The sequence below is a fragment of the Arachis hypogaea genome, chromosome 11 (assembly GCF_003086295.3).
Source record: "Arachis hypogaea cultivar Tifrunner chromosome 11, arahy.Tifrunner.gnm2.J5K5, whole genome shotgun sequence".
Classification (NCBI taxonomy): Eukaryota; Viridiplantae; Streptophyta; class Magnoliopsida; order Fabales; family Fabaceae; genus Arachis; species Arachis hypogaea.
In genome coordinates, this window is record NC_092046.1 from 145,241,611 (window position 1) to 145,267,001 (window position 25,391).

The window sequence follows — 25,391 nt, forward strand, 5'->3', positions numbered from 1 at the left end:
TGGGTATGCATGGCTTCACCTTTGGTTCTTACTTTGTTACTGTTTTAGTTCTATTCTAAATTTTAAACCTGCCCTTTGGATCCAAATTTGCCACTGTAGTGGTTTTTTCTTCTCTAGTTGACAATAATTCCATTTTTCTCATACTGAGAAGCTTTCCAAGAATTGAGAGCGAATGAGCATTCAAAGAACTTCCATACAGGAGAAAGACGCAGCATTTGTCCAATTAAGTGGTTTAGCCTTCTTTCTCTTTTAGGTTCTTTAAATTTTGTGGGTGGCTAACTATCGAGATCAATGCAGTCAATTATTGTTAGAATTTTGCCGATTTGGTGTGCTTCAGAGAGGAGGGGGCACGAATGATATTAGGAGAAGATGAAGAATAGATTGATTTTTTTTATTTTTTTTATATGTTTTCCTTTGGTTCAGAGGGAGATGAATGATTAGGGGAATTGGAGAAGACGAAGAACGATTGATTTTTGTTTTTTTTAATATGTTTTTGTTTTGTTGTTTAAATTAATTAAAATTATAAAATTAGGATTAATTGAATTCTAAAATTTGATTGATTTAAAAATATATTTTTGTCTAATCAAATAAAGTAAGAATGTTTAAGACTTTTTATAAAATTAAATAAAAAATATTTTTATTTTACTTAATTAAAGGGATATATTAGTAAAAGTGGTGATATAATATATATTTAAAAAAAAATTAAATGCTAATGTAAAAAATAAATTCTACATGACTTATTATTATTTGTTCATATTTTAAACGTATCTGTACGTATAAATTTATCATAGTAACATTTAAAATGTTTAAAAACTTGACAAAGACTAGAAGGTTTAATTTAAGTTTTTTTGGGTGTCTTCTTTTGATTTTGGCATCCTATGCACAGCTTAAAGATAAGGATTGCCCATGATATGTTTCCACTAATATTATTTTATTATACTAATTAAGGAGTGGGGTTTTTGTGCCAACAATGATCTCAATAATCACTACAAGAAAATAGAGTTATTTTAACACTTTATTTTTTAACACTATAATTAAATGTCAAAATTAATATATATTTTTGACAAATATCATAAATGTCAAATTTTTTATGTTTTTTTGATGAATAATTTGACCGTAGAAAATTACTCATCAATTTTGACACTCGTTTGTTTTCAATTTACTCCACTATTTTTCTTCTTCTTTGGCTCTGTTAATTTTGACATCACACTGCTCTCAGTTTAGGATTATACTACTCATTCTTTATCTTCAAAATCTCAAGTTATTCTTTAGTTTCAAGATCTCATCTCATTCTTTGTTAAAATTTTTTGTTGAGAATATTTTATAGTCAATAAGTGTCAAAATAAATAATATTTTTGACAATTAATAAGTATCACAGAAAATATGTTCTCAAAATTTTCTAACAAATTATTTTTGACAGTCAATATTTATCAAAATAAGATTTAATTTTTTTTCACAATCACTTATATGTTAAAAATACTATTTTTGACAAAACTTTTATTAACATATTTTCATAGTTAAAATAGTGTCAAAATTTATTTTTTTGACAAATTTTAATTTTTTTTACACATTATAACCCTCAAAAATAATCTATATTGTTGTAGTGAATCAAGACTAATATTTTTATCATAATTTGTTTATTTTTTTTTAGAATTCAAAATTTAAAATTTAAAATTTAGAATTTAGAATTTAATATAAAAAAATAATTTAAAAAAACATTTGATACTGAATGAAAAAAAAATAGTTCCTTAATTAAACTCATTATTATTAAAGAAATTTGAACAAGGTTTATTACAATTAATTAATTAAGGAGAGAGAGATGACTAATCTACCAAAATAGCTAGTTACCCTAACGTGGAAACACACTATTAGATTATCCACCATCAATCAGACAGCTATGCTTAATATGATGATTTTTGTACTCTGAACAACAAGTGCTTGATTTTAAATGGTAAAAGGAAAATTTATATTCAAAATCCAACATTAACAGGATTAATGGATAGCACAATCTTACAATAATAATGGAAATTTTCTTTATCGTACATGCTATACCATTAAAACTTCATGCAAACTGAGTGTGCGTGTCTATATATAGCTTTTTTTTTTTTTTTTGGACTTGCTAGATAAAGTTTAACTTGTGCAATGATTTATTGCATATTGAAAAGAGTACATACATGAGGATTGAGGAAAGATAAATAAAAATTCAACCTGATTAAAATTAATTGTTAAAATTAATCATTAATATCAAATATATATTTAAATATAAAATAATATTAAAAATGAGTTAAACAAAATATATATATATATATATATATATATATATATATTTATACATAAATATATAATTAAAAATAAAATTCTTATCCCAACTTTTTTTCCTTCTTTTTATATTATAAATAGGAAAAGTTTAGGGGCAGTAACTTTTGTGTTTTCTGGCCAACATTTAACCATCAAAATAAAAATGAGTGATCTCTCACTATTAGATGTAATCTCACACCATTAAAAATATTATTAATAACCAATTGATAGTTATAAAACACCAAAATTGCTGTCCCTAACATTCCTCATTATAAATATTTTAACTATTGTGTCATTGTGTGTAGAAAAAACATGTTAAAATATTTATTTCCCCGTGTGTCCTACTCAGATAGTGTGCCCAGTTGTCTTAAAGGATATTCTTAATGCACAAATAAAATTTCTCTATAAATAGATATCTTATAATTGTAAGAAGAATCACGACAAAAGAAAAAAAATATATATATAACACGTATTGGAGTGTCCCACAGGCCATAGCTAATTCAAAATTTGATTAGTACAAGCGAAAGTAAAAGATATATATAAAATCTAGCATACGATTTTGAAGGCACATGGCTTGCAACCCCTCTCCCCCCTGGAAAGTGCTTATGAGATTCCTCATAAGATTCAAGCAGTAGTATTCATGTTTGAATTAACTAGCTGGGTAATCATGCTCACTCCTGAACCCTAAACAATAAAAATCAAGTTATTTAAAAGTTTGCTGTTGATTAATGAATTGATACATACATAAGGTAAAATTTAAATCTCCAACATTGATTAAGTGGACGAGTGATTAAAGACTAATTCGTCGTGAATTTGAATTTTATTTAAGAGTCCGTCATTGACCAATAAGTTGCTGCATGCATAAGACAAAATTGAACCACTGATATTTATTTAAGCAGACGAGTGAGTTAACTACTGGATTAAACTAAGTTGGTTTCTACACACACTATTTATGCCCCTTTTTTTCTTTAGCGGGCTACTTGAGCCCTGGGCCTCCTCTAGTGGACCTATCAAAAATCAATAAAAATTTCCCTAGTACACCCATTCAAAAACAAAACAAATACTTGGTTAATAAGAATAAATAAATAAATAAATAACGGCAATGCTGAGATTAGGCATTAAGAACATAATTTTTAGTTTAATCCCCCAGTATTAGTATCATCTAATGGTTCCATAAAATGATAAAATAGATAAAATGTAAAAGTTAACTATATTAAACTAGCTGCATCTAACCAAGTTGAGTTAGTTTAGTGGTGAGCTCATTAATTTACTGAAGTGTCCGGAGTTTAAATCCAGCCTTGCGTATAACCCATTGACTTTTAGCCTACCGGATTGAGAGATACCGTGAAAAATAAAAAAAACTAGGAGCATCTTCATTTTTCATACAAGACTATTATGTACTCATTTACAACACCGGATACGTTTCTAAAATGATTAAATTGTTTGAGCTGAAATTATATCATTCTTTTATGAATCCATTGTTATTTACCCCTCTTCTAAGATTTTATTTAAAGAAAAATACCCAATCCATAAACTGGCTCAAATTTGACATTCTTTATTCTTTTATTACTATACTTTTGTTTATTCATTTATTTTATTTAAATGTAACAATAATTGATTGATTATGAAATTCTAAATGATTGTAACATGATTATTAATGCGAATGTCACATCAGCTAAGCCATGATTTTGCACATTGGCAGACAGTCGTGGGAGTTCTCTACACCACAATCAAGAATGAACAATCTTATGGTTGGGGAACACCAACCACAAGCAAAGGTGCCAAATCAACGCCGCTCAAAAACAAAAGTCAAACAATATTAGTATATCATCATTATATCAAATCATTTTAAATACCCTCTTAAGTATTAAATAAAAGAAAAATTAATTGTCTTTTTTGGCAGAGAGTAATGACATTTACTAAATTTATAAAAAATATGTATATAAACATGATATTTTTATTTTCTTTTACTTTATTTAATATTTTGAAAGAATGTTTAAGCATTATTTTAGGGTGTTATTGTCTCATTAATCTGTTGTTAGAAACGCATGTCATGCATGAGGGAAGAAATTCAATTTCAATATTTATTAAAAAGAAAAAAAAAATCAAATGCAGAGAGGACCAAAGAGGAACCTGAATGCTCGCATCATTCGCGTTGATAGTGCCATGTTACATCAATCCTCACGAAACAAGTGCCATAGATATTAGTATTTTGATCCATAAGAATTGTCGTATATGCCTCTCTCTACACTCCCTATACTAATCACGACAACTTCGTCATGCAGTACATTGCAGTGACAGCTACACAACAGGTAACATGATAATGTGGAACACTTACAACACTCAACCCATGACGTTGACAAAACCAAACGTCTGGTTAAAATCCCCATTGGTTAAATAGTGCATTATGCATGCCCAAATTTTCATATAACATAATGTGCTTTCAAATCAACCATTAGTGTAAATATATTAGTTCTTACAACATAAAATATCTTAGCTTTATTTATTTGAATTTTGGGATTCATCAACTTTAACAAGTCATGATAATACTTGTTTGATTTTCATTGCAGTGGTTGATACATACCTGATTACCAAGAACTAAAAGGTTAAACTTGAATTCAGCAGGAAAGTTTCCAATATATATCATTTATAAACATGTCAAAGCTTGTTACACTTTGAGCCATGAAATGACCCTAAAACTTTGGATGAACAAACATAAAAATTGGCGAATGATTAAGCATTCTTCATAAGTGTAAAAGCATTCTTCGGAGAAAAGTGCATTTGTAATGTGGCCCACACAACATCACACATGTTTAATGTCAAACCAAAGTTGCCCAGGCTATGAAATGCATAGATCTCTCCAAAGAGTTTTCACGCACCAAAGGTTTAAGCAGTCGGTAATTTGGGTTATACGATGTCTCAAGCTTGTTCTATACTAGTTATTTTGGTATAAAAACACACACACACACACACACCCCTTTGGGCACCCAAATTGAGATCCTGCTGAAATCCAAAAACTCTGAGGTTTGGTTCACATAGCTAGTAAAACATTGATTCATCTGTCACATTATTGCTCTGCATCAAATTTGAATTAGACCACTTCTTTAAAGCACTCCATTTCAAAAGTTCACATGACATTCTCTTTACTTTTGATCTTTGGTAGCCAATCCAAGGCAAGCAGAAATTAAACAAAGCAAGCTTAAGATTCTATATACAGTTCACATTTGCAGCAATGCAATTAGCAACTCAAGCCAGTTTCTAAAACTTTTCACAAGCAGAGCTACACATCCAAAGAGTCTCTACAATGAGGATTCGACAACATTTTGGATCATATCATCTAGATTTGCAAATGCATATGCAGGATACAAATAAAAAAGACTGTCTACGAACCTGGTCCTTGCATTCTACCGGTAAACTGATTCGATGGGACTCCTAGATGCCGGCAAAATTGCCCATCCTCCTCGTTGTTACCTATAGGTGCTTTTCGCTTCCGTAAAGTTGCCTCTAAGTTCTGATATTCACGCTCTCCATTACATCTGGCAGAACTGGGGCCAATGGTACCATAAGATGTCTCTCTAGGATAAAAACAGAACTCTTTATTTCTCTGCAATGATAGATGACTAAACTTGGTGCCCCCTTGAGGGGCTCCTAAACCAGCATCTTCTGTTTCATATGCTGAACAATTCTTGCTGCTTGAACATGGATGAAAACACCGACCCAACCTCAAGGATAAATCACATTCTGTGTCCCGCAATCCCTCCGGCATGCCTACAACAGTTTCTTTTCCAGCTCTGTTTGGCAAATGGGGGTATCTACCATAGGGAAAGTTTTCCAACAAACCAATTCCAGATGGCTCGGGGACCGGAGTAATGACTGGTCTGCCAACAAAAATAGTTTCAGGACCCGAGTTATCGACGGTGGTCGTCCTTAGTTGAGGCTCTTTGGCTTCATATCCGTAGTACAAGGGGTAAACTGAACCAAAGTTCGATGGGGGTTTGGTTTCCATTGCCAAATGCTGGTGATGACCAGAAGGGAAACTCTCTGAGAAGGGGTAGTTAGGTGAACCCATCATCCTAGTATTTTGCTGGGCATGGATTCTAGAATCTGACACAGGGATTTGTGAAACGCCAGAACTTGATACCCTTGCATAAGGATTCTCCCCAACAGGCCTAGGAGGACCAGAAGGAGGATGAGGAGGAGGAGGAGGAGGAGGGTGTTGAGTTCTTGGAGAAAGGTATGTCCTGGGGTTATTGTGCCTATCACTTCTTGAAGTCCTCACAGGTTTGCATCCCAGATTAAGTGCAGCTGATGAAGAGCATAACAGGAATGAATGGACCCAGAAAACCAAAAGAACAAAATCACACATCAGTGGCAGCTCAAAATCACTAATATCAAGTGCACAAAACTCTACAGTCGCAGATATGATATATCCCCCTAAATGACACATAAAAATCCAATTTTGACACAAACTCTGAGAAGTGGACCCATATAGAAAGGTGAAAACTTGAGTACCTTCAACACATGGGGGCAAGAGGTCACCGGTCTCTGTGGTCTCATCTCTCCTTATGATGGTGTTAATGGCGTCATTGAGGCGTTCCCAGAGGGTATCAGGATTCAGGTACTCTGCCTAAGCAACGAAATCAGCAAAAACTAAGCAAGAGTGGAAAGATCTAAAGGAATCCCACATTCCAAAACAAGCTTTTATTTTTGAAGAAAAGGGGGAAACCTCGGAATTGGCTTTGGAGTACATGATTTCTTCGGCCTTGAGAACAACGACGGGTAGCTTCTCTTGCCATTCCTTGTTCTTCTTGGTAGCAGGGGTGTGAGCTTCGTTGACGACCCTAATCAAACACATGGTGTGCACGAGAAGAGAGTAAGCAAAAAAGAGAAATGCAACGAAAGAGAAAGCAAAGATGTTTGAAGAGAACCTGAAAATCTGCTGAATGATGGAACCTCTAACAGGTTGGTGCCTCTCACTGTGCCATGCTCTCCTCACACACTCATAAGGCCTTGGCCCTGGGCGTGGCATGTTGAAAGCCAAAGAGGAAGAAGAAGAAGAAGAAAAATGGTCACAAATAATTGAGTTTTTTGTGTGTTGTAGTGTTGGGGAGTGAGAGGAGCTTACAATAACAATAACAATAACAATACTATAGACACACAGTGGTAATAGCAATTAGCAAGTGCTCTCTTCTTTCTTTCTTTCTTTCTTTCTCTCTACATTGCAAGGGTTTTTGTTTTCTTTTGCTTTTTCTTTTTTGTTTCCCCTTGATGGGTCAATTACCCTCCTCTTCCAAAAATATAGCTTTGCCATTTCTTTTACATTAGTACATTTCATTACCCCCCTCCTATTTTCAATGTGTCAGAATCATAAATAAATAAATAAATCTATCTCCCCTCCTTGCTACTTTGCTAGTAATTATATACACCAATGGGAATTTTAGAGTGATACTAAAACAGTTACCTCCTAAAAGTTTGTGGTATGAATGGGTTATGAATTTCATTCCCCAATGCTGTTTTCTTTGAGGGTAGTAGTAGGGTTAGCTTAGGTTGGTGTCATTCTGTTTAGGTTCCCATCTTGGCCCAATAATTTAGAGGAGGGGGAGGGGGGGTTCTTGTGCTTGTTTTGGTTTACCCCATCACCATAACCAAATGAGTAGGGAAGGTGGGGTCTGGAGGCTTGAGAGTTGAGAGTTGAGAGTTGGACAAAGGAGTGAGTGTATAGGAGAGTTAGGTTACTATCAAAAAGTACCTGCATAATAAAAGTCCATTAATATTCCTCTCCTTTCCACAATGCCCTAGTATTTAATATTGGGTTGGTTACATGCATTATCAATGCCTCTTTCCTTTGCATAATTACACTCCTACCTCTTTTTATCTCACACTACTAGCAAAATGACAAAACAAAATCCAAAAATATTACATACACATACAAAATTACTCATTATTTAATTCATCAACCACAATGAACACTACTAGGAAAATGACAAAATTAAACATAACCTATCTTATATTATATCAACATACATTACTATTTGATAATGAAGTTGATAAATGAATACTTAACTACCTAATTTATAACGCATAATTAGTTATGGTTTTGTATATACCACAAGAAGTTAAGTTGCATGATGAGATTTATCATCAATTTAAAAATCTAGCAAATGAATTTAACTAGTGAAAACTATCACATAAAGTAGAAACACATTTGAGTGTAAAATAATAAATTAGAAAGAGTATTTGAAGGAGAAGGTGGAGATTAAGGGTTGCAATGAATGTGCAGGGAAGACATTGATGAGAGTAAAGGGGTACGTCTCTGCAAAGCCCTGAGGCCCTGCAAATAAATAAATACTATGCGCAAAGTCCTCTTTTCTTCTTTATATTTATATTTATATATATTATTTTAGAATCTTATTACTTACTTGCAAGTACACCATTGTTCAATGAGTTATAACTCAAATGACATAGTCTTCTCATACTCCATTAAGAGATTGCGGATTCGAGTCTCCTATCTTTGGTAAAAAAAAAAAAAAGTACACAATTGTTAAAAAAAAATATCATTAATTAAATACTAGGTTTTTATAAAATACTTATGTTTAGATTTTGACTTAATGAAACTTAAAAGTTTATTTACATTAAATTTTATCATTAATTTATTCTTTAATAACATATTGATATACTAAATTAAAGGCGACCATTTCTATATTCTTAAAAAATTACAAGATGAATTATTTTTTCTTATATATTATTATATAATAAGTCTAATTGCATATGTATTTAACACATGAAATAATTTCTATAAATTAAATGTGAAATATTATATTTGAATTAAATTTTAAATAATTAATTTATCATATTTTGTTATTCTCATAGAATTATAAAATTTGAGAAATACTCATCTATTTAATGCACATTCAGAAACTTACTTTTATGGAAAACTTTAACTATATATATCAGAATAATTAAATATATAATTATTTGTCAAGAGTAATTATCTAAATTAAATATTGGCATAGGAAGATGACAAAGTTTTGGATTCAAGTGATTTTTTATTAAAAAAAAAAAAAGTAATATTTTGTGAATATATATATGATTTATGTGGATGAGAACAGGCTTTTAGCACAAGTACTGGTGCTGGCATGGGCCTTCCCCACTTCTCTCACAATCTCATCTTTCTTATGACATGCCCACTCCACACACTGTACAAAGCTATGATCCTTTTTCAGTTTTTATGTAACAACTTTTGTCCCTTCACCATCCCCACTCTTCTTTTTCCCCCCCTTTCTTTCCTTTCCTTTATGGTACAGTACTTGCATTCCACCAAATTAAAATTAAAGCCTAATGTTTCAACAAACACTAGCTAGTGTGTAGTGTTATCCCCTCTCTCTCACCCTCTCACTGCTTATTTTGCTCTTTCATCTTTGGTACTTTTAGATTCTTCACACTTCCCCCAAGTACACATTTCAATTTGTATTACTCCACAAAGGAAACAATATCATATTAATAATTCATAAAGGGATTAGGGATGGCAATATATATCCTACTTGCGGGTATCCAACTCGAATCAACCAGTTCGAGTAGGGTTGTCTACCCTACCCGCACCCTTAATATATATATATATATATATATAAACGTTATGTATGTAGTGAAGAAAGTGAGTTTTGTCCTCACAATCTTTTTATAAAAACTTGAAATAATCACTAAACTAGTTGATGATCATATTATTTATAATTTTATGTTAAATTTCTTTAAAATTTTATTGTTTTTAATTTTAATTTGAACTTAGTTTTTTATTTTTTATTTTATTAATATGTGTAAAATTTGGAATTGTTGAATTTTATATTTATTTAAAAAAATTTTTGTTTCTACAGATAGGGTCAGGTAGGGTAGGGTAGGATTTAAAACTTTAGAGTGCGAGTAGGGTTATGGTTGAGAGATTCTCAACCCGTGGGTAGAATAGGGTAGAGTTTTAAAAAAGTTTTCAACCCGCGAGTAAAGTTAGGGTAGAGTCTAAACCTTACCCTATCCTACCCATTACCAACCTTATAGGGATGCTATTTTGTCTACCCTAATTTCATCCATTCCAATACCATACATACATAAAATATAATGGTGCATGTTATTTTTTGTTTGGTTTCTCACGGTATTTTTTAACTCATCACACTAAAGATTAATTCGTTGTGGAACGGAGTTTCGTTTAAGGGTTTGTTGTTGGCTAATAGATTATTACATACACAATACAGAATTCAAATATTGATACTTACTTAAACGGACTAGTAAAATAACCATTAAATCAACCCAACTTAATTTAATAGCAGTGTATGTTATGGTTGAAAGGGGAAAATGACAAAGATAACAAAGATTTTTTTTATGGATAGTTGGATAATTATAAGGTGGGCTGTGTCAATTTATTTTTGTTAATTTTTAAAATAAGGTTAAATATTTATTTTCATTTTCTGCATGTAAAAAATCTCTGTTATAGAATTGATTTAATATAATTAAAAATCAAACTCTGAAAAATAAAAGGTAAATTCTATGGTGTCTATAATTTTGGTGTCGAATTTGCCGAACTTATCTTATATGATAAATTTTAAATATTAAAAAATTATTTACTTATATATTTTTAATTTAAATATTAGTTTTTATCTTCTTTTAGTAAGTTAGACAAATATAAATAGGTACCATAAAATACACCAAAATAAAAATCTAATCGTCCTAAAATAGAATTCAAGTACGATAAAAGTTATAATTTTAACGATAATAATTATTTTATTTTATTATTTTATAATTTTTTTTACCTTAATTTTTTAGAAATTAACTTTCTTAAAACTTAAAAGGCCCTAGAGATATTTTTATTCTAAGGAAAAAAAAGTTTGTGGTATTAATCATTATTGCTCATAATAAGTCAGTTTCCTTTGTTGTTTCTCAGGTGAATATCCCCCAACCAGCAAGCATGCTCACTGTCGGAAGCTCTTTATAATTAATTATTATTATTTTTTATTTATATAATAACATTGGTAGTAACGGTAATGATGGAATACATATAAACTATATCAGAGAATCTTATTTTTCTTATGCATTGCTTAATGTATATGCAACATTTTTCAACCATCGTCTGCTTCATTCCAAAATATCCATGTGTTTGCTTACAAGCTCAAATTTTATCCGTGAGGCTGCTCTTCTGTTACAAAATCCATTACAGCATCTGGAATAGGGGTAGCAATGGAATAGGTAGGGCCAGTTTTTACATTTTTGTCCTACTCGATTTTACATCGTGTTATAATAATATGTGTAAATTTTTTTTATTTGTGTATAGTAAAAAATTGAACTTTAACTCAATTTTGTAGGTATCTACCTTACTTCTACTTATTCTTATAATTATTAAAATCTAATAAATAAAAATAAATCTCAAAATTTATATAACCATCATTACATATATAACATAAACTAAAATAAAAATTTAAATATGATATAATATTATTAATTATTTTACATATACTGATAGATGAATAAAGACCGATATTACTTAAATTCTGTCATGTCTTCGCTAAAAATTCACCCTAAATAGATAAAGATGGAAAAAATATCCACGAATTAATAGTGCTATCATCCTTAATCTCCATTCTCCAACTTATTAAAAAATTAAAAATTAATATTTAATTTTAAAAATATAAAAATAAATAATTATTAAATATTCAAAATTTACTATAAAAAATAAATTAAACAAAATTTAGATACCAAACTATAAATAATTAAATACCATAAAATTCACTTTTTACTTGGGCAAGAGAGAGAACAGATGGAAAATATGTATCATGGATTCATATGGATGTCATAAGAATAAACAATATGACAGAATTCATGAGTGGTGAGGAAGGGTTTGTATGTAATTGTAGCCCCCCAAATGCTTGGTGCCTTTCAATTTCATTTTTATGGTATTTATGGCGGGGGTATAGGCAACACCGTACCAAGCCTAAAGACAAATATAGCTATGAAAGCTACTTCACTCACTCTTTCCACCATCACCACCAAGCAAATTAAACATATTACATCCAACAATATAATATTAAATGTTTTTAGAAAATATTTAATAATATATTTTCTTGTTTATGCTAGTGCTTAAATATTATATTAAAAATAAAAAAATGAGTGGTTGGGCATGTTTTTAGTAGAACATGCATAAAAAAAAGTATTTCTCTTCTCCACTAATCACTTCCTTTTCTAGCTTTCCACGGTATAATATGCTGAGATTTTTATTTCTTCTTTTGTGAAAAGTAAAGATGGAAAATGATGGTTGTTTTCAATTTTAATTTAAAGTGACACTATGGTTGCATTGATAATAACAACACCTTATTATCCTTAAAGGTATTCCATGAATATTTACTTAGATAGTTAAATATATGTAACAAAATCAGGATGTGTCACATTTATTAATATTATTATTATTATTATTATTATTATTATTATTATTATAGGCACTAAATGTATTTTTTTCTAATTTCTAGGTATTAATATAGTTTGTTAATTATAATATTAATATTATTATTTAATATTTTTATTGTTTAGTAAAATTAATCAGATAAATTAATCTGTGAAGAATAACAAATTGGTTTTAAGTTTTAACTAACTTGTAAGAGAGACTAAGAACGAGTGAGAGAAACATGGAAAAAAATAAGTAAAAATAAGAGAAAATTTTATTTTTTTTTCTTAAGAGATATTAAAATAATATTTTTTTATTTGTAAAATATATATATATATTTTTTTATAATTTTTAAAATATCTTTTTTTTAATTCATTTTAAATTTTTTGTATTAACTAATGTTAATTTTATCCATTTTTCAAGAAAAAGTAAATTATTTTTTGCAAAAATATCCTTTAACAAAAATTTTATTTTTTTGTCATTAATTTTTACTTATTAAAATACTATTTAACAAATTATTTTTTATTGATTAAATTGTATTTTATAAAAATATTTTTTTTAAAAATTAATAATTAATTTTTTTAAGATATTCTTTAATAATTTTTTAATTATTAAATTGTGATTTTACCAAAATTTTTGTTAATAATTATTTTTATATTTTATTATTAATTTTTTGGTATCAATATATATTATTTTAACATTAAATAAAATTTTTTTAATAAGATTATTTTTTGATATCAATATATATTAATTGTTATACATATTAACAATGGTAAGATTTTTTTATTTAATGTTAAAATAATATATATTAATATCGAAAAATTAATAGTAAAATATAAAAATAATTATTAACGAAAAATTTGGTAAAATTATAATTTAATAATTAAAATTTTTTAAAGAGTATCTTAGAAAAAAATAATTTAATTATTAATTTTTTTAAATATTTTGGTAAAAATACAATTTAATCAATAAAAAATAATTTATTAAAAATTATTTTGGTAAGCAAAATTTAATGACAAAAGATAAAATTTTTGCTAAAGGGTATTTTTGTAAAAATAATTTATCTTTTTTAAAAAATAGATAAATTTAATATTAGTTAACACAAAAAATTTAAAATGGATTAAAATTTTTTTTTAAAAGTTATAAGAGAAAAAAAATGTACATTTTATAATGGGAGGAGAATGTTATTTTAGATCTTTCAGAGAGAGAAAAAAAATTTTCTCTAAAAATAAAATAGAGAAAATATTATAAATGACCATTAAGAAGATTTAATTAATAAAAAGGACCTTTAATATTAAAATTATTTAAAAGGACTAATTTTATAATATTTAAAAAAAACAATTTTTTTTGTGAAGAGACAAATATAGTTTTAACAAATATCTCTATGAGTTATAGATGAAGAATAAAGATTTGAGTATAGTAGATAATTAAAAAAAATATTTAAAAAAAAAGAAATAAACTAAAAAATAATTTAAAGATATATTTGTCTCTTCACAAAAAAATTGTTTTTTTTTAAATATTATAAAATTAGTCATTTTAAATAATTTTAATATTAAAATTTTTTTTAATAATGAAATCTTTCTAATGATTCTTTGTAATAATTTTTTTAATAAAATAATTTTCGAGAAAAAAAATCATAAAATGTTTACACGGCTAGTAAAGAATATTTAGATGTCTAAAATTGTGTAAACATACTTCATAAGAAACGAGGTTGATAAAGTACCGTAGTACTTTATAACCCAACTTTGGTGGATTGTGTTTAACACTCTACTAATGACTTGTTTGATCTAATTTGTTGCATGTAAACTCTTGAACAATTTCATTTATGTCTTCTTCTACAAACTACAAGTGTCTCCCTTTATTTGACAAGTTAATGCAGAAGCCTTACTCCAATAATTATTTTCTTTTAGATACCATCTTTTAAAAGCCAAATTTGATAATTTATTTTTTTAAAAAATAAAAATCTGACTAAACTGACCATTAATCTGATTCATATAAAAATATAGTCATATGACGTAATTTCGCACATTTTTGTCTAGTATTTTCAATACATTCATCTCTGATCTCAACTAACTAATCCAATCAAATAAAACAACATTAGAGTCAGGTAAAAAATAAAAAATAAAAAAAGTATAGTAGTCCGTGTGAGCTAAGCGGAGAAGAAGAAACAGCGAAGAAGAATGATAGTGAGCCCGCGACCGTCACCGCAGTCCCCTAACTCGCATTCCGACTCATCCTCATGGGAGTCCATGCTCCCAGGCCCACCGGGCCGCAACAACTTCGGATCCTCAGATCTCGGCCCGCATGGCCTTCTCGCCTTCCCTTCCGGCAGTTCCATCTCCGTCGTCGACACCCGTTCCATGCAGCTTGTCACCGCCTTTCCCATCCCTCCTCCGCCATCTACTTCTTCCTCTACATCGTCTTCCTCCTCCTCTTCCTCCACCACGACGAATAACGCCACCACGTCCCTCTCTCCCTTCGTCACCGCTCTCCGCTGGACACCTGCTCCCCTCAGCCGCGACCTCCTCTCCACCGAACCCTCTTCCTCTCACCTCCTCCTCGCCGCTGGCGACCGCCATGGCCGCATCGCACTCCTCGACTTACGTATCCGCTCCCCGATCCTCTGGTTTGACACCGACAACGCCAAGCTAGCAATCCAGGACCTCTGCTGGCTCCAGGCCCGCCCTGACCTCTACCTCATCGCCGCCATCACCGGTTCTTCCATCCTCTCTCTCTACAATGCCGCCACTGGACGCTGCATCTGGAAGTACGACGCCTCGCCGGAGTACTTCTCCTGTATCCGCCGCGATCCCTTCGATGCACGGCGGATCTGCGCGATCGGGCTCAAGGGATTCTTGGTCTCTGTGCTGGCACACGGCGAGAGCGAGGACGGAGTCGCGATCAAGGAACTTCAAATTCGAACCGATTCTAGCGAGCTGGTTAAGCTGGAGAGGGATGTCGTTCCTGGCGCCACACCGTCGCCGGCTTCTGCGGCTTTTCCGCTCTACGCAGTGAAGTGTGCCTTCTCGCAGCAGTGGAGGCATATCTTGTTTGTCACGTTTCCGAGGGAGTTTGTTGTGTTTGATTTGCAGTACGAGACTGTGATCTTCTCCTCCGCGTTGCCTCGTGGGTGCGGCAAGTTCTTTGACGTGCTGCCTGATCCGAACAACGAGTGGGTTTACTGTGCTCATCTAGATGGCAAGCTCAGCACATGGAAGAGGAAACGGTAAGCTCTAACTATCTTCCAACTCTTTTATATTTGGATAATTTGAATCTCAACTTTGACAAGTTTATGCAAATGCACACCTACATTGTCGAATACAGTTTTTAGGGGTTTTGTCTGTGGTTTTAGTATAGTAACGGAAACATGCTTCGACAATTCATGTGTAGGAACCACCGGTGGATATAGAACAATTTATTTATTTATTAACATAAAATAGCCTTCTTCATCTCTTGTGCTAGCTATCGCTGTTTTTGTTTGTTGATTTTGGTTGTTGTAATTGATTGGAGCGGCAAACATGCTTGGACTCCATGTATTTGAGAGTACTGTATCTCAAATACCTGCATGAACCTTGAAGATGCCGGCTATTGTAGTGCTATCCCTAGCCCAAAATAAATCAATGAGAACATGGTAGATCTATGCGAGAGTTTCTTTTGTTGTCCAGCGAAGTTTGAGTAAGAAAAAAAGGGGGGTAATTCTAGTTTCTACAACATGCTCTAGTTATAGGTATTAGTCATTTATGCAACTCTAGTTATGCACTTATGATACACACTGTCAAAACATCATTTGAATTGTTTGTAATCAACTCTTGTTTAAATATGTATAGGCCTTATTAGTACTGTTTTTGTAGTTCAATACTAGATTTGCTGTGTCTCGTAGCTCTTCATATAGATAACCACTTACGGTGTCATTTGACCCTTCAGAGGCCATGTTATGCAACTGTAGTTGTGCAATGTGCATGGTTTATTTAATTTCCAGAATATCTGTGTCTGTAACGGTAAATGATACTGGTAAATCGAAGCCTTTCTGCACATAATTCATGAAGTTTCTACAACTCATTGGAGTTACAGACTCCTAATCTCTCCATCTTTCATGATCAATGGTCTTAAAATGCTGATTTACGCAAGATTTTTTTTTTCTTTCCGTCTCCTGTAATCTAAAGTTATTCTTATCTGCATGTGATTACAGTGGGGAACAAGCACACTTTATGTGCTCAATGGAAGAGTTAATGCCATCTGTTGGAACCTGTGTCCCGTCTCCTTCAATACTTTCTGTAATTCTATCCCTATCAGATTCCACACTTCAGAACGTTTGCAAGAATTATTCTGATACACCTAGTTCTCCTTACCTTCACGAGGACTTTGATAATCCTTTTGATTTTTGTGATGAACCTACGATTGTTTCTAAAATACATTTGATCTCCATTTCCGATGACGGAAAAGTATGGAACTGGCTCTTGACTGCTGAAGGTCAAGTAGACACTCAAAAAGAGGACAAGAAGTTGAATTTGCTCCGTGGTGATGGTAGAGTATCCTTTTTAGCTACCAACTCATTTCTTTATTTATTTGATTAACCGAGGCGCCAATCTCTATTCCGATGCTAACTCTAACTTTGTATATATATACTGCTGGTGGACGGGACCTAAATGTAGGCAGGCAACAGGAGCATCTCAATGATGGTAAAAGGCACCTACCAAGCTCAATCTTAAACCAGGAAGAAATTTTAATAAAGGCAAGCCTATGTTTACAGTGCTTTGATAGATCAAACATCAAATGAGGACACGACTTAAACAATATAAACTTTGATGTTGTTGGCATACTGTCAGTCATAAAATTCAATCATTGCTATGTTTGTGAAAGTGATAAATGTAATGCCATTTAGTTCTATAATTATATTTGTGGCGAAGGCATGATCTACATGAATTAAGTCTCCTACTTTTTTCTATGCCAAAAAGCTGAAGTTGACTAATGCTAGCAAATGGCTGTGTGTTTTCCCTACTAGTGCAGATGAACTTAGTTGGACAGCTTCAGCTGCTTTCTTCAACAGTGACTATGCTGGCAGTACCAACTCCTTCTTTAACAGCTACTCTGGCCCGTTAGTTTGACTTATATCCAAATTAAATATTTGTTCAAATATAGTATTGTGCTAAGTTCATTATGTGAACCATGTTTTCTGCATTGGTTAATGAGATAATGCTATATGAAGGTGGAGGAAACTATCCTGCTGTAGCTGTTCCTCTGGTTGCTTTAGGAACACAGAGTGGAACTATAGATGTGGTTGATGTTTCAGCCAATGCTGTTGCAACAAGTTTAGCTGTACATAATGGAATTGTTAGAGGACTACGATGGCTAGGAAATTCCAGACTGGTTTCATTTTCTTATACTCAGGTATATTGTAATTTGGCACTTATATTTGGACATATTTTTTGTTTTCTTATTTCCCTACAGAGTTTGGTCCCATTCTGTTGCAGTCTTGTTTTGTAATTATTTATGTATTATCTATTTGAATACAAGCTTTAAGATTCTTACTAATTTGTACTTCATTAATCTTTGATACTTTGCTTGAGCATATATATTTTCAGCATTTTCGATGGTTATGTATGTGCTTTCAACTCAGGTTAATGAAAAAACTGGAGGATATATTAACAAGTTAGTTGTAACCTGCCTTCGAAGTGGCATTAACAAGATGTTCCGGGCTTTGCAAAAGCCTGAACGTGCACCGATTAGGGCTTTGAGAACATCTTCATCTGGAAGGTGAATCCTAAATATTTTAATTCGTAATAATTTAGTTTCTCAAAATTTCATTGATTGCCCACTTTTTTGTTTCTCCATATCTTCACTCATATGGAACTTGTATGCATGATTTAGTACAGGTGTGTATGCTTTGTGTAATGAATCTTAGAGTTTATATAAACTGATACTTTAATCCAGGTGTATTCACTTATTCATCCTCCATAACTTTGAGATCTTAGTGAAACAGGTGGGACACAAAATTGTTATTTTGTTGCCACCAGGATTTACTTTTTTGTTGGTTCTAAACTACTTTGAGTGTAAAAACAAATTCCAGAAAAAAAAAATACTTACTTCATTTCTATCCTTTTTTTATTTTCAGACCTACCACTATGTTTACTAAGAATAAGAAATAGTAGGTTGGGAAGATGTGCAAGCTCCACATATTCTAAAACTTGATAGCAACGGAACTTTCTTATTTCTATATATAGGGGGTGTATTACATGAGAACAATGGTTTAGTGGGAGTGAGAGGTGCAAATGTGGCTGTATAACCATACAAGGATGGTTAGGATTAAAAGTCATTAAAATATCGCATGACCACTTAAAAAAGTCATCATGACTTCTTGTTCTAATCTTAGTTTTCATGTAAGATCCAATGGTCCAGATTTTATCTTCTTACTCTCATTATAAATCATTATTCTCATTTGATTTACTTCCACATTTCATAGCATATAAATTTTTGATCCTATCATGGTTTTCAGTAGTTTGATATCCTCCGTATTTCAGGTATCTTCTAATTTTGTTTCGTGATGCACCTGTTGAAGTTTGGGCAATGACTAAAAATCCCGTCATGGTAAGTTGGTTGATGCACCCATGACTCTCTCTCTCTCTCTCTCTCTCTCTCTCTCTCTCATTTTTATTTTGATTTTTTTCTTTTGAATATTTGGTCATACATGATCTGATAAATTGGCACTGCAGTTGAATGCTCATGCTCATGCTTCATCACGTCTAGTTTTTGCTTCAAGTGTCTTCATAATTGCATGCTGAACTTGGATAAACACAAGCTATTTTATTTATTTCTTCGAGAAAAGAAAATTCAAAGCCCTATTTTTTGCAGTGCTCTTCCTTTGATCATCAGTTAAGATTAAATATAATGCCTGTACTATAGAAGCTATATGATTAGCTTGGTGTTCTGCTGTCTCTATGTAGCTTAGATCATTGGCTCTTCCATTTACCGTATTGGAATGGACTCTTCCAACAGTTCCGCACCCTGCTCAAGGTGCGTATTCTAAGGAGCAAACATCTGGAGCATCAGATGAAACACCTAACCCGTCAAAGGTTTCCTCACCGGATTCAAGTGGGTCGTTTGCTTGAGTTGCTTAGATGTTTTCAAAAAGATGCTAGTCAATAATCAATGGTTTCCCCCCTTTTTGTGCAAGATTAAGATGGCTCATGAAAGTTAATTTCTCTTATCAGAGGGTTCAAGCACAGAAGGATCTCAGGAAGACACTTCTGAAAGTTTTGCATTTGCTCTGGTAAATGGGGCACTTGGAGTTTTTGAAGTACATGGTCGAAGAATTCGAGATTTCAGGTCTTAATTCCTTTTCTTTGAGGGGAAGGTGCAACCCAATTGTTTTTCTTTATATGGATGGTTGAATTTGTGTTGACTGTTGATCCTATTTAATCCTTGTTAAGGCATGTATAATTTATCTCGTATATTTTTTTATCCTAAAAAAAGAGAAGATCCTGTATGTTCTTGTTTCTGCAGTTGTTAATGGTTAGTCTCTGATCTAATGAATTGATTTGCCTTTCTTTGTTTATACACTACATCACACATGCAGTTCTTCCTTGCTTTATCTGATTAAGTTAGTATTGTCCGCAGACCAAAATGGCCTTCATCTTCCTTTGTATCATCAGATGGATTGATTACTGCAATGGCCTACCGCTTGCCTTATGTGGTATATACATCATTACTTTAGAATTGGTTCAGTATATACATATAATCTGAATTTATTCTCAAGTGAATGATAGTTTTGACTAAATTAGTTTTTCAGGTCATGGGAGACAGAATAGGGAACATAAGATGGTGGGACGTGACAACTGGGAACTCTTCATCATTCAACACACACAAAGAAGGAATCCGGAGAATCAAATTTTCTCCTGTTGCACCAGGGGACCATACCCGTGGTCGTATTGCTGTTCTATTCTATGATAATACCTTCTCCGTATTTGAATTGGTATGATAAGAATTTATTTTCTGGATCGTAGATGTTGTTTAATTGTTATATTTTATTTCATACTTTGCATAAATATTTGTAGTTTTGTGCAGCTTATGATCAGCCTTTTCACAACTTTGCTTAATTCATATTGAACATCTGTCTTGACAGGGCATTGATTGAAGACTAAGAAACTGAATATTGTCATATAATCAAAAATGTTTTCTCCTTTTTAGCAGATTTTCTGTAGCTATTTGCTATTTTGAACACAGAAATAGTGGCAAAGAATTTTTATTGTTTTTACACACTGAGCAGTTCTTTTAATTATTTTGTCATGTTTCTTTTCAGGATACGCCAAACCCCTTAGCCAATTCACTTTTGCAACCACAATTTCCTGGAACACTGGTGTTGGAACTTGATTGGTTGCCCTTGCGAACTGATAAAAATGACCCACTGGTACTGTGCATTGCAGGAGCAGATAGTAGCTTTCGCCTTGTTGAAATTAATGTGTAAGTACCATGAACCACCCTCTATTCGTGAGCTTCTTTGCTCCTTGGTGGTCAAGATGGAAACATTTATCTTAGCATTGATTTGATTGGATAAAAAGTTATTCCTCCTGTTGTGGTGCTGCTGGCACGTGGGGGTGGGCGGGTGGCAAGAATCTTTAATGTGACATGCATGCAACTGAATTATGAAAAGAGGAAATTTTAAACCATCATGCACCTCAGTTTTCTTTAACCATGCATCTCAGTTTTTTTTAACTTGAGTGCATGTGCGCATAGTTTTTCTCGAGCTCAAATTATTCATTATGTTTCAAAACTTGGTTTTCTCTTAAAAATCATTTAGGGTTTGATGTAACATGAAGTTAATAATTGTTTTCTCAATTATCGGGGGATCTAAAGTGAATGACATGGTCTTGTTTTCTTTTTCTCTCCAGAAGTGATAAACGACTTGGTCGTGCACCCCAGTTCAGAAATATAAAGGAAAGATTCCGGTCAATGCCTATATGCTGTCCCATACTCTTTCCCACACCACATGCCCTGGTAGTATTCCTACACTAATTTACTGGTTTTACCAACATAGCTGAATATCTTTATTTCGTGTTGGATTTTGTAATGATGGAAGCATTTGAAATTTCAATGCATTGCATTCTTTGGTAACTTAAAATTTTGTTTCTTTTAATCTTCAACAAGCATTACTAATTAAAAATTAAAACTAAATTGAATATGCTTCATTTTTGTGTTTTGACTTTTGAGTCACAATTAGGGCTTCATTCTTTAGTCTAGGTTGGACCATTATTTACTTCTGGTACAGGTCTGTATAAATCATTTTAATCTGGTTTTTCGTTTTCATATTTCTTTTCTGCAAATGCATGTCAAATTTTACTTGTCTCAGCTCCTTGTTAATTAATTATTATTTATTGCTTAAGTAAATCTTTGCTAATGCTACAGGCATTACGCATGATATTGCAATTTGGTGTTAAACCTTCTTGGTTTAATACTTGTAGTACAACGATAAAGAAGAGGCCTCACTATATTCCAGGGACTCCATCATCTACAGGGGATCTTCGAACATACATGATCGGCATACCATCTCTTGTTGATTCTGTGGTGCCAGAGATGCTTTTAAAAGTACTGGAACCATATCGAAAAGAAGGTCTATCACTCTTATCCAGAGTTTTCTGATTCTGAAATTTTGCTATCCAACAATATATGCTTTTGGTGTTTACCAATATTGCCATTTCTTAAGGTTGCATACTTGATGATGAGAGAGCCAAGTTGTATGCTACTATTGTGGATAAAGGCTGTGCTGCAAGGTTTGCCTTCACAGCTACAATATTTGGGGAATTCTCGGAAGCTTTGTTTTGGTTACAGCTGCCTCAAGCGCTTAAACATTTGATGAAGAAGTTATTGAGAAAGCCTCCCCCGAAAGCGCCAACAGCGCAAACTATCTCTGAAGATGATGAGACATCTTTACTATCTAGGATATCGTCAAAGGGAAAACAAACAGAAGAAATGGGGGTAAGATGTATTGTCATTGAAAAACATCCATCGTTTAGGTTTCTGAGTAGCATCTTTCACGTCAGGATCCGTTGCTCAGAGGTTCCTGAGTAGCATCCTTCATCGTTTAGGTTTCTATCAGCTACATGGTTTTTAGTTTCCCTCACTCCAATTGTTGTTTGAATAGATCCTTTTAACGTAATGTGCCAAGTTCTTGTAAGTGACTTCATTTTCTTTAACAGAGTCAAGGTCAACTAAGGATGATGGCTTTTGACCAAGAAGAGCTGTGGAAAAGCGCTAGTGAACGTATTTCTTGGCATGAAAAATTAGAAGATGAAGAAGCTATACAGAAACGTATACATGAGTAAGTAAATATCTCATTTCGATGATTATCATGTTGAGAGTACATGAGTGGATATGGCTTAATTCAACATACTAATGTCTCGATGTGCTAATTTGAAATCATAGTAGTTCAATACACTGTATATAGGTCTTATCCATCCCATGTTGATATATAACCGATATTTAGTTGTACCCGAGTAGTAGGAATGACTGCAACTTGGCGGTTATATGACTGAAACTGAAGTTTTGTTTGTTTACTAGTTTGAGTAAGAATATTACCCTTCTAAATATATATTCACTCGGAAATTCCTGAATTCACTGCAACCAGGCTTGTGTCAGTTGGCAACCTAGAAGCCGCGGTTAGTTTATTGCTTTCTACTCCCCCAGAAAGCTCTTACTTCTATGTGAATGCACTTCGTGCTGTTGCTCTCTCATCTGCCGTTTCAACGTCTCTTAATGAACTTGCAGTGAAGGTGAGTATAACTAACACATGCAGGTATTTAAAATTTGATTTTTTTTTTTTGACATCAAGAATGTAATTCTTGTATTCAGTAATTTACAATATCAGGTCTATTTTTTAGGTTGTTGCGGCCAACATGGTGAGGGCTGACAGATCACTTTCTGGCACTCATCTTCTCTGCGCAGTTGGAAGACACCAAGAAGCATGTTCCCAGGTGAGGCTGCATTTATAATACAATTCATGTATTGCTTTGCTTTCTTAAAGTCACTGTTAAGAGTGCCAAATACATGAAACAAATGCGCACAACTTCTAAGATATGTTATCTTATGGTTAACTTTTGAAGTTGTAAACAATGGCTTTGGTGCTTGATGGATTGTGTGTGCAATAACGATAAAAATTATTAAAGTTATCAACATAATATGCTCGATTTTCTTAGACAAATGCACTGTCATATCTTATGCAGCTACAAGATGCAGGGTGCTGGGCAGATGCTGCAACCTTAGCTGCTACTCACTTAAAGGGATCAGATTATGCAAGGTTCATACTCATTTTTGAAACAGATTTCTAACTTCAACTCGCTACATTTTTGTTTTAAGTACATTCTATATTTGACGTCATAATCCTCACTACCCTGTGCAGCATAGCTACCAAGTTTCTAGCTGAATGATAAAAACAATTCACATTAGTATTTGTGATATTGTGCCTTGAACTTACTATACCTGTTGTCTAGTTCTTGAGCTTTCCAGGTTCTGACTCGTAGTCGATTCTTGCAGGGTGTTGCAAAGGTGGGCTGGGTACGTCCTACACACTGAACATAATATCTGGAGGTACCATTGCTTTGCATTATTTAAAACTTAACACGCTATTTGACCATTCACTCAATTTGAGTTCAAATCACCCGATGCAGGGCTCTGATTTTGTACGTTGCCGCCGGCGCACTTCAAGAGGCATTGGCAGCTCTTCGTGAAGCACAAATTCCTGACACAGCTGCAATGTTTATCCTTGCATGCCGTGAAATTCATGCAGATATTGTTTCGAACTTGGGTATTGTTGATGAAGATGAATTAAGTTCAATAGGCCATAATCTACTAACTTTGCGTGCCTTAGATCCGAAGAATGAAGATGTCATTGCCGTTAGTGAATATTTTGGGCAATACCAGAGAAAATTGGTCCATCTCTGCATGGATGCGCCCCCATACTATGAATGAGTGTATAGGGCTTTGATACGATGCATTTAGATATCCATGAAACAAGTGAAAAGAAAGCTGTAGTTTGATTTCCATTCAGGTGCTGCCTGCATTCATTTTTCTTTCTAAGTTATTGGCAGCATTCCGAAATGGAATGCACCGAACCCAGAATGCCTTTTGCTGTAGGGACGTAGAATCTTGTAGGTAGCATGATACCATAGTCTTTTGTGAAACAAAATCCGATGGTCGCAGTCACCAGCGATTGTTTCACGTTACGTTTCTCGAGTTCAGGTCATGTTGTAGCTTGTGTATACATTTTTGTTGCTAACAAAATCATAATTGTATCTCTATTGAACGGTATTTGAAGGGTAGTTGAAAAGGTTATACCTTTTATTTTATTTGACATGGAAAAGGATATATCTAAAGATGCATGGAACGTGAGAAAGCTATATAATTAATAATTGTATTTAATTCTTGTCGGTGTTGGATAATACATTTGTCGGCCGCGTGAATCGTTCTATCTTACACCAACTCTGTAGCGGGCTGATGGGAAAGACACGTATAGCCATGCTGCCTTCGATGAAAGCATTAAAAAAAAAAAAAAAAAAAACGAATTATAGACAAAGGATAAAGTAATGTCATTGCATATATGCGATATTAGCAGGAGTTACCATTGCCAATACTAAATTAGAGGAACTTGAACAAATTACATAAGGTTTCTCGTTAGCGTCACTCATTA

General features: G+C 32.8%; 2 protein-coding genes across 6 annotated transcripts; one reads left to right on the forward strand and one right to left on the reverse strand.

Moving 5' to 3' along the window:
• Positions 1-4,399: 4,399 nt before the first annotated feature.
• Positions 4,400-8,070, reverse strand: LOC112723293 (uncharacterized). 2 transcript variants are annotated; one of them, XM_029290338.2, is made up of 5 exons: positions 7,227-8,070; positions 7,025-7,139; positions 6,811-6,925; positions 5,689-6,603; positions 4,400-4,882 (listed from the first exon to the last, which is right to left on the reverse strand). In XM_029290338.2, the coding sequence occupies exons 1-5, from the start codon at positions 7,325-7,327 to the stop codon at positions 4,860-4,862; spliced, it is 1,269 nt and encodes a 422-aa protein (XP_029146171.1). In that variant the 5' UTR covers positions 7,328-8,070; the 3' UTR covers positions 4,400-4,859. The 2 variants fall into 2 exon arrangements, with proteins under 2 accessions (XP_029146171.1, XP_029146170.1); XM_029290337.2 differs by lacking the exon at positions 4,400-4,882 and adding an exon at positions 4,916-5,597.
• Positions 8,071-14,639: 6,569 nt separating this feature from the next.
• LOC112723294 (uncharacterized) lies at positions 14,640-25,123 on the forward strand. 4 transcript variants are annotated; one of them, XM_025774607.3, is made up of 21 exons: positions 14,640-15,941; positions 16,905-17,239; positions 17,368-17,447; positions 17,723-17,810; positions 17,922-18,103; positions 18,333-18,469; positions 19,234-19,300; positions 19,657-19,804; positions 19,924-20,038; positions 20,330-20,405; positions 20,502-20,684; positions 21,012-21,172; positions 21,601-21,706; positions 22,115-22,319; positions 22,413-22,684; positions 22,906-23,027; positions 23,334-23,478; positions 23,587-23,679; positions 23,929-24,002; positions 24,239-24,292; positions 24,373-25,123. In XM_025774607.3, the coding sequence occupies exons 1-21, from the start codon at positions 14,896-14,898 to the stop codon at positions 24,671-24,673; spliced, it is 3,990 nt and encodes a 1,329-aa protein (XP_025630392.1). In that variant the 5' UTR covers positions 14,640-14,895; the 3' UTR covers positions 24,674-25,123. The 4 variants fall into 4 exon arrangements, with proteins under 4 accessions (XP_025630392.1, XP_025630393.1, XP_072064046.1 ...); XM_025774608.3 differs by having other exon boundaries at positions 21,604-21,706; XM_072207945.1 differs by having other exon boundaries at positions 19,657-19,726.
• Positions 25,124-25,391: the final 268 nt, after the last annotated feature.

Bases quoted from the DNA above. Each gene is read 5' to 3' on its own strand.
- LOC112723294 (XM_025774607.3), top strand. From the start codon at position 14,896: ATGATAGTGAGCCCGCGACCGTCACCGCAGTCCCCTAACTCGCATTCC. The intron at 21,707-22,114 runs GTAGTATTCCTA...CTAATGCTACAG, and splicing joins TTCCCACACCACATGCCCTG to GCATTACGCATGATATTGCA. The intron at 23,680-23,928 runs GTGAGGCTGCAT...TATCTTATGCAG, and splicing joins ACCAAGAAGCATGTTCCCAG to CTACAAGATGCAGGGTGCTG.
- LOC112723293 (XM_029290337.2), bottom strand. From the start codon at position 7,327: ATGCCACGCCCAGGGCCAAGGCCTTATGAGTGTGTGAGGAGAGCATGG. The intron at 6,604-6,810 runs GTACTCAAGTTT...GCTCTTCATCAG, and splicing joins CTTGCCCCCATGTGTTGAAG to CTGCACTTAATCTGGGATGC. The intron at 5,598-5,688 runs GTTCGTAGACAG...TCCTCATTGTAG, and splicing joins CGGTAGAATGCAAGGACCAG to AGACTCTTTGGATGTGTAGC.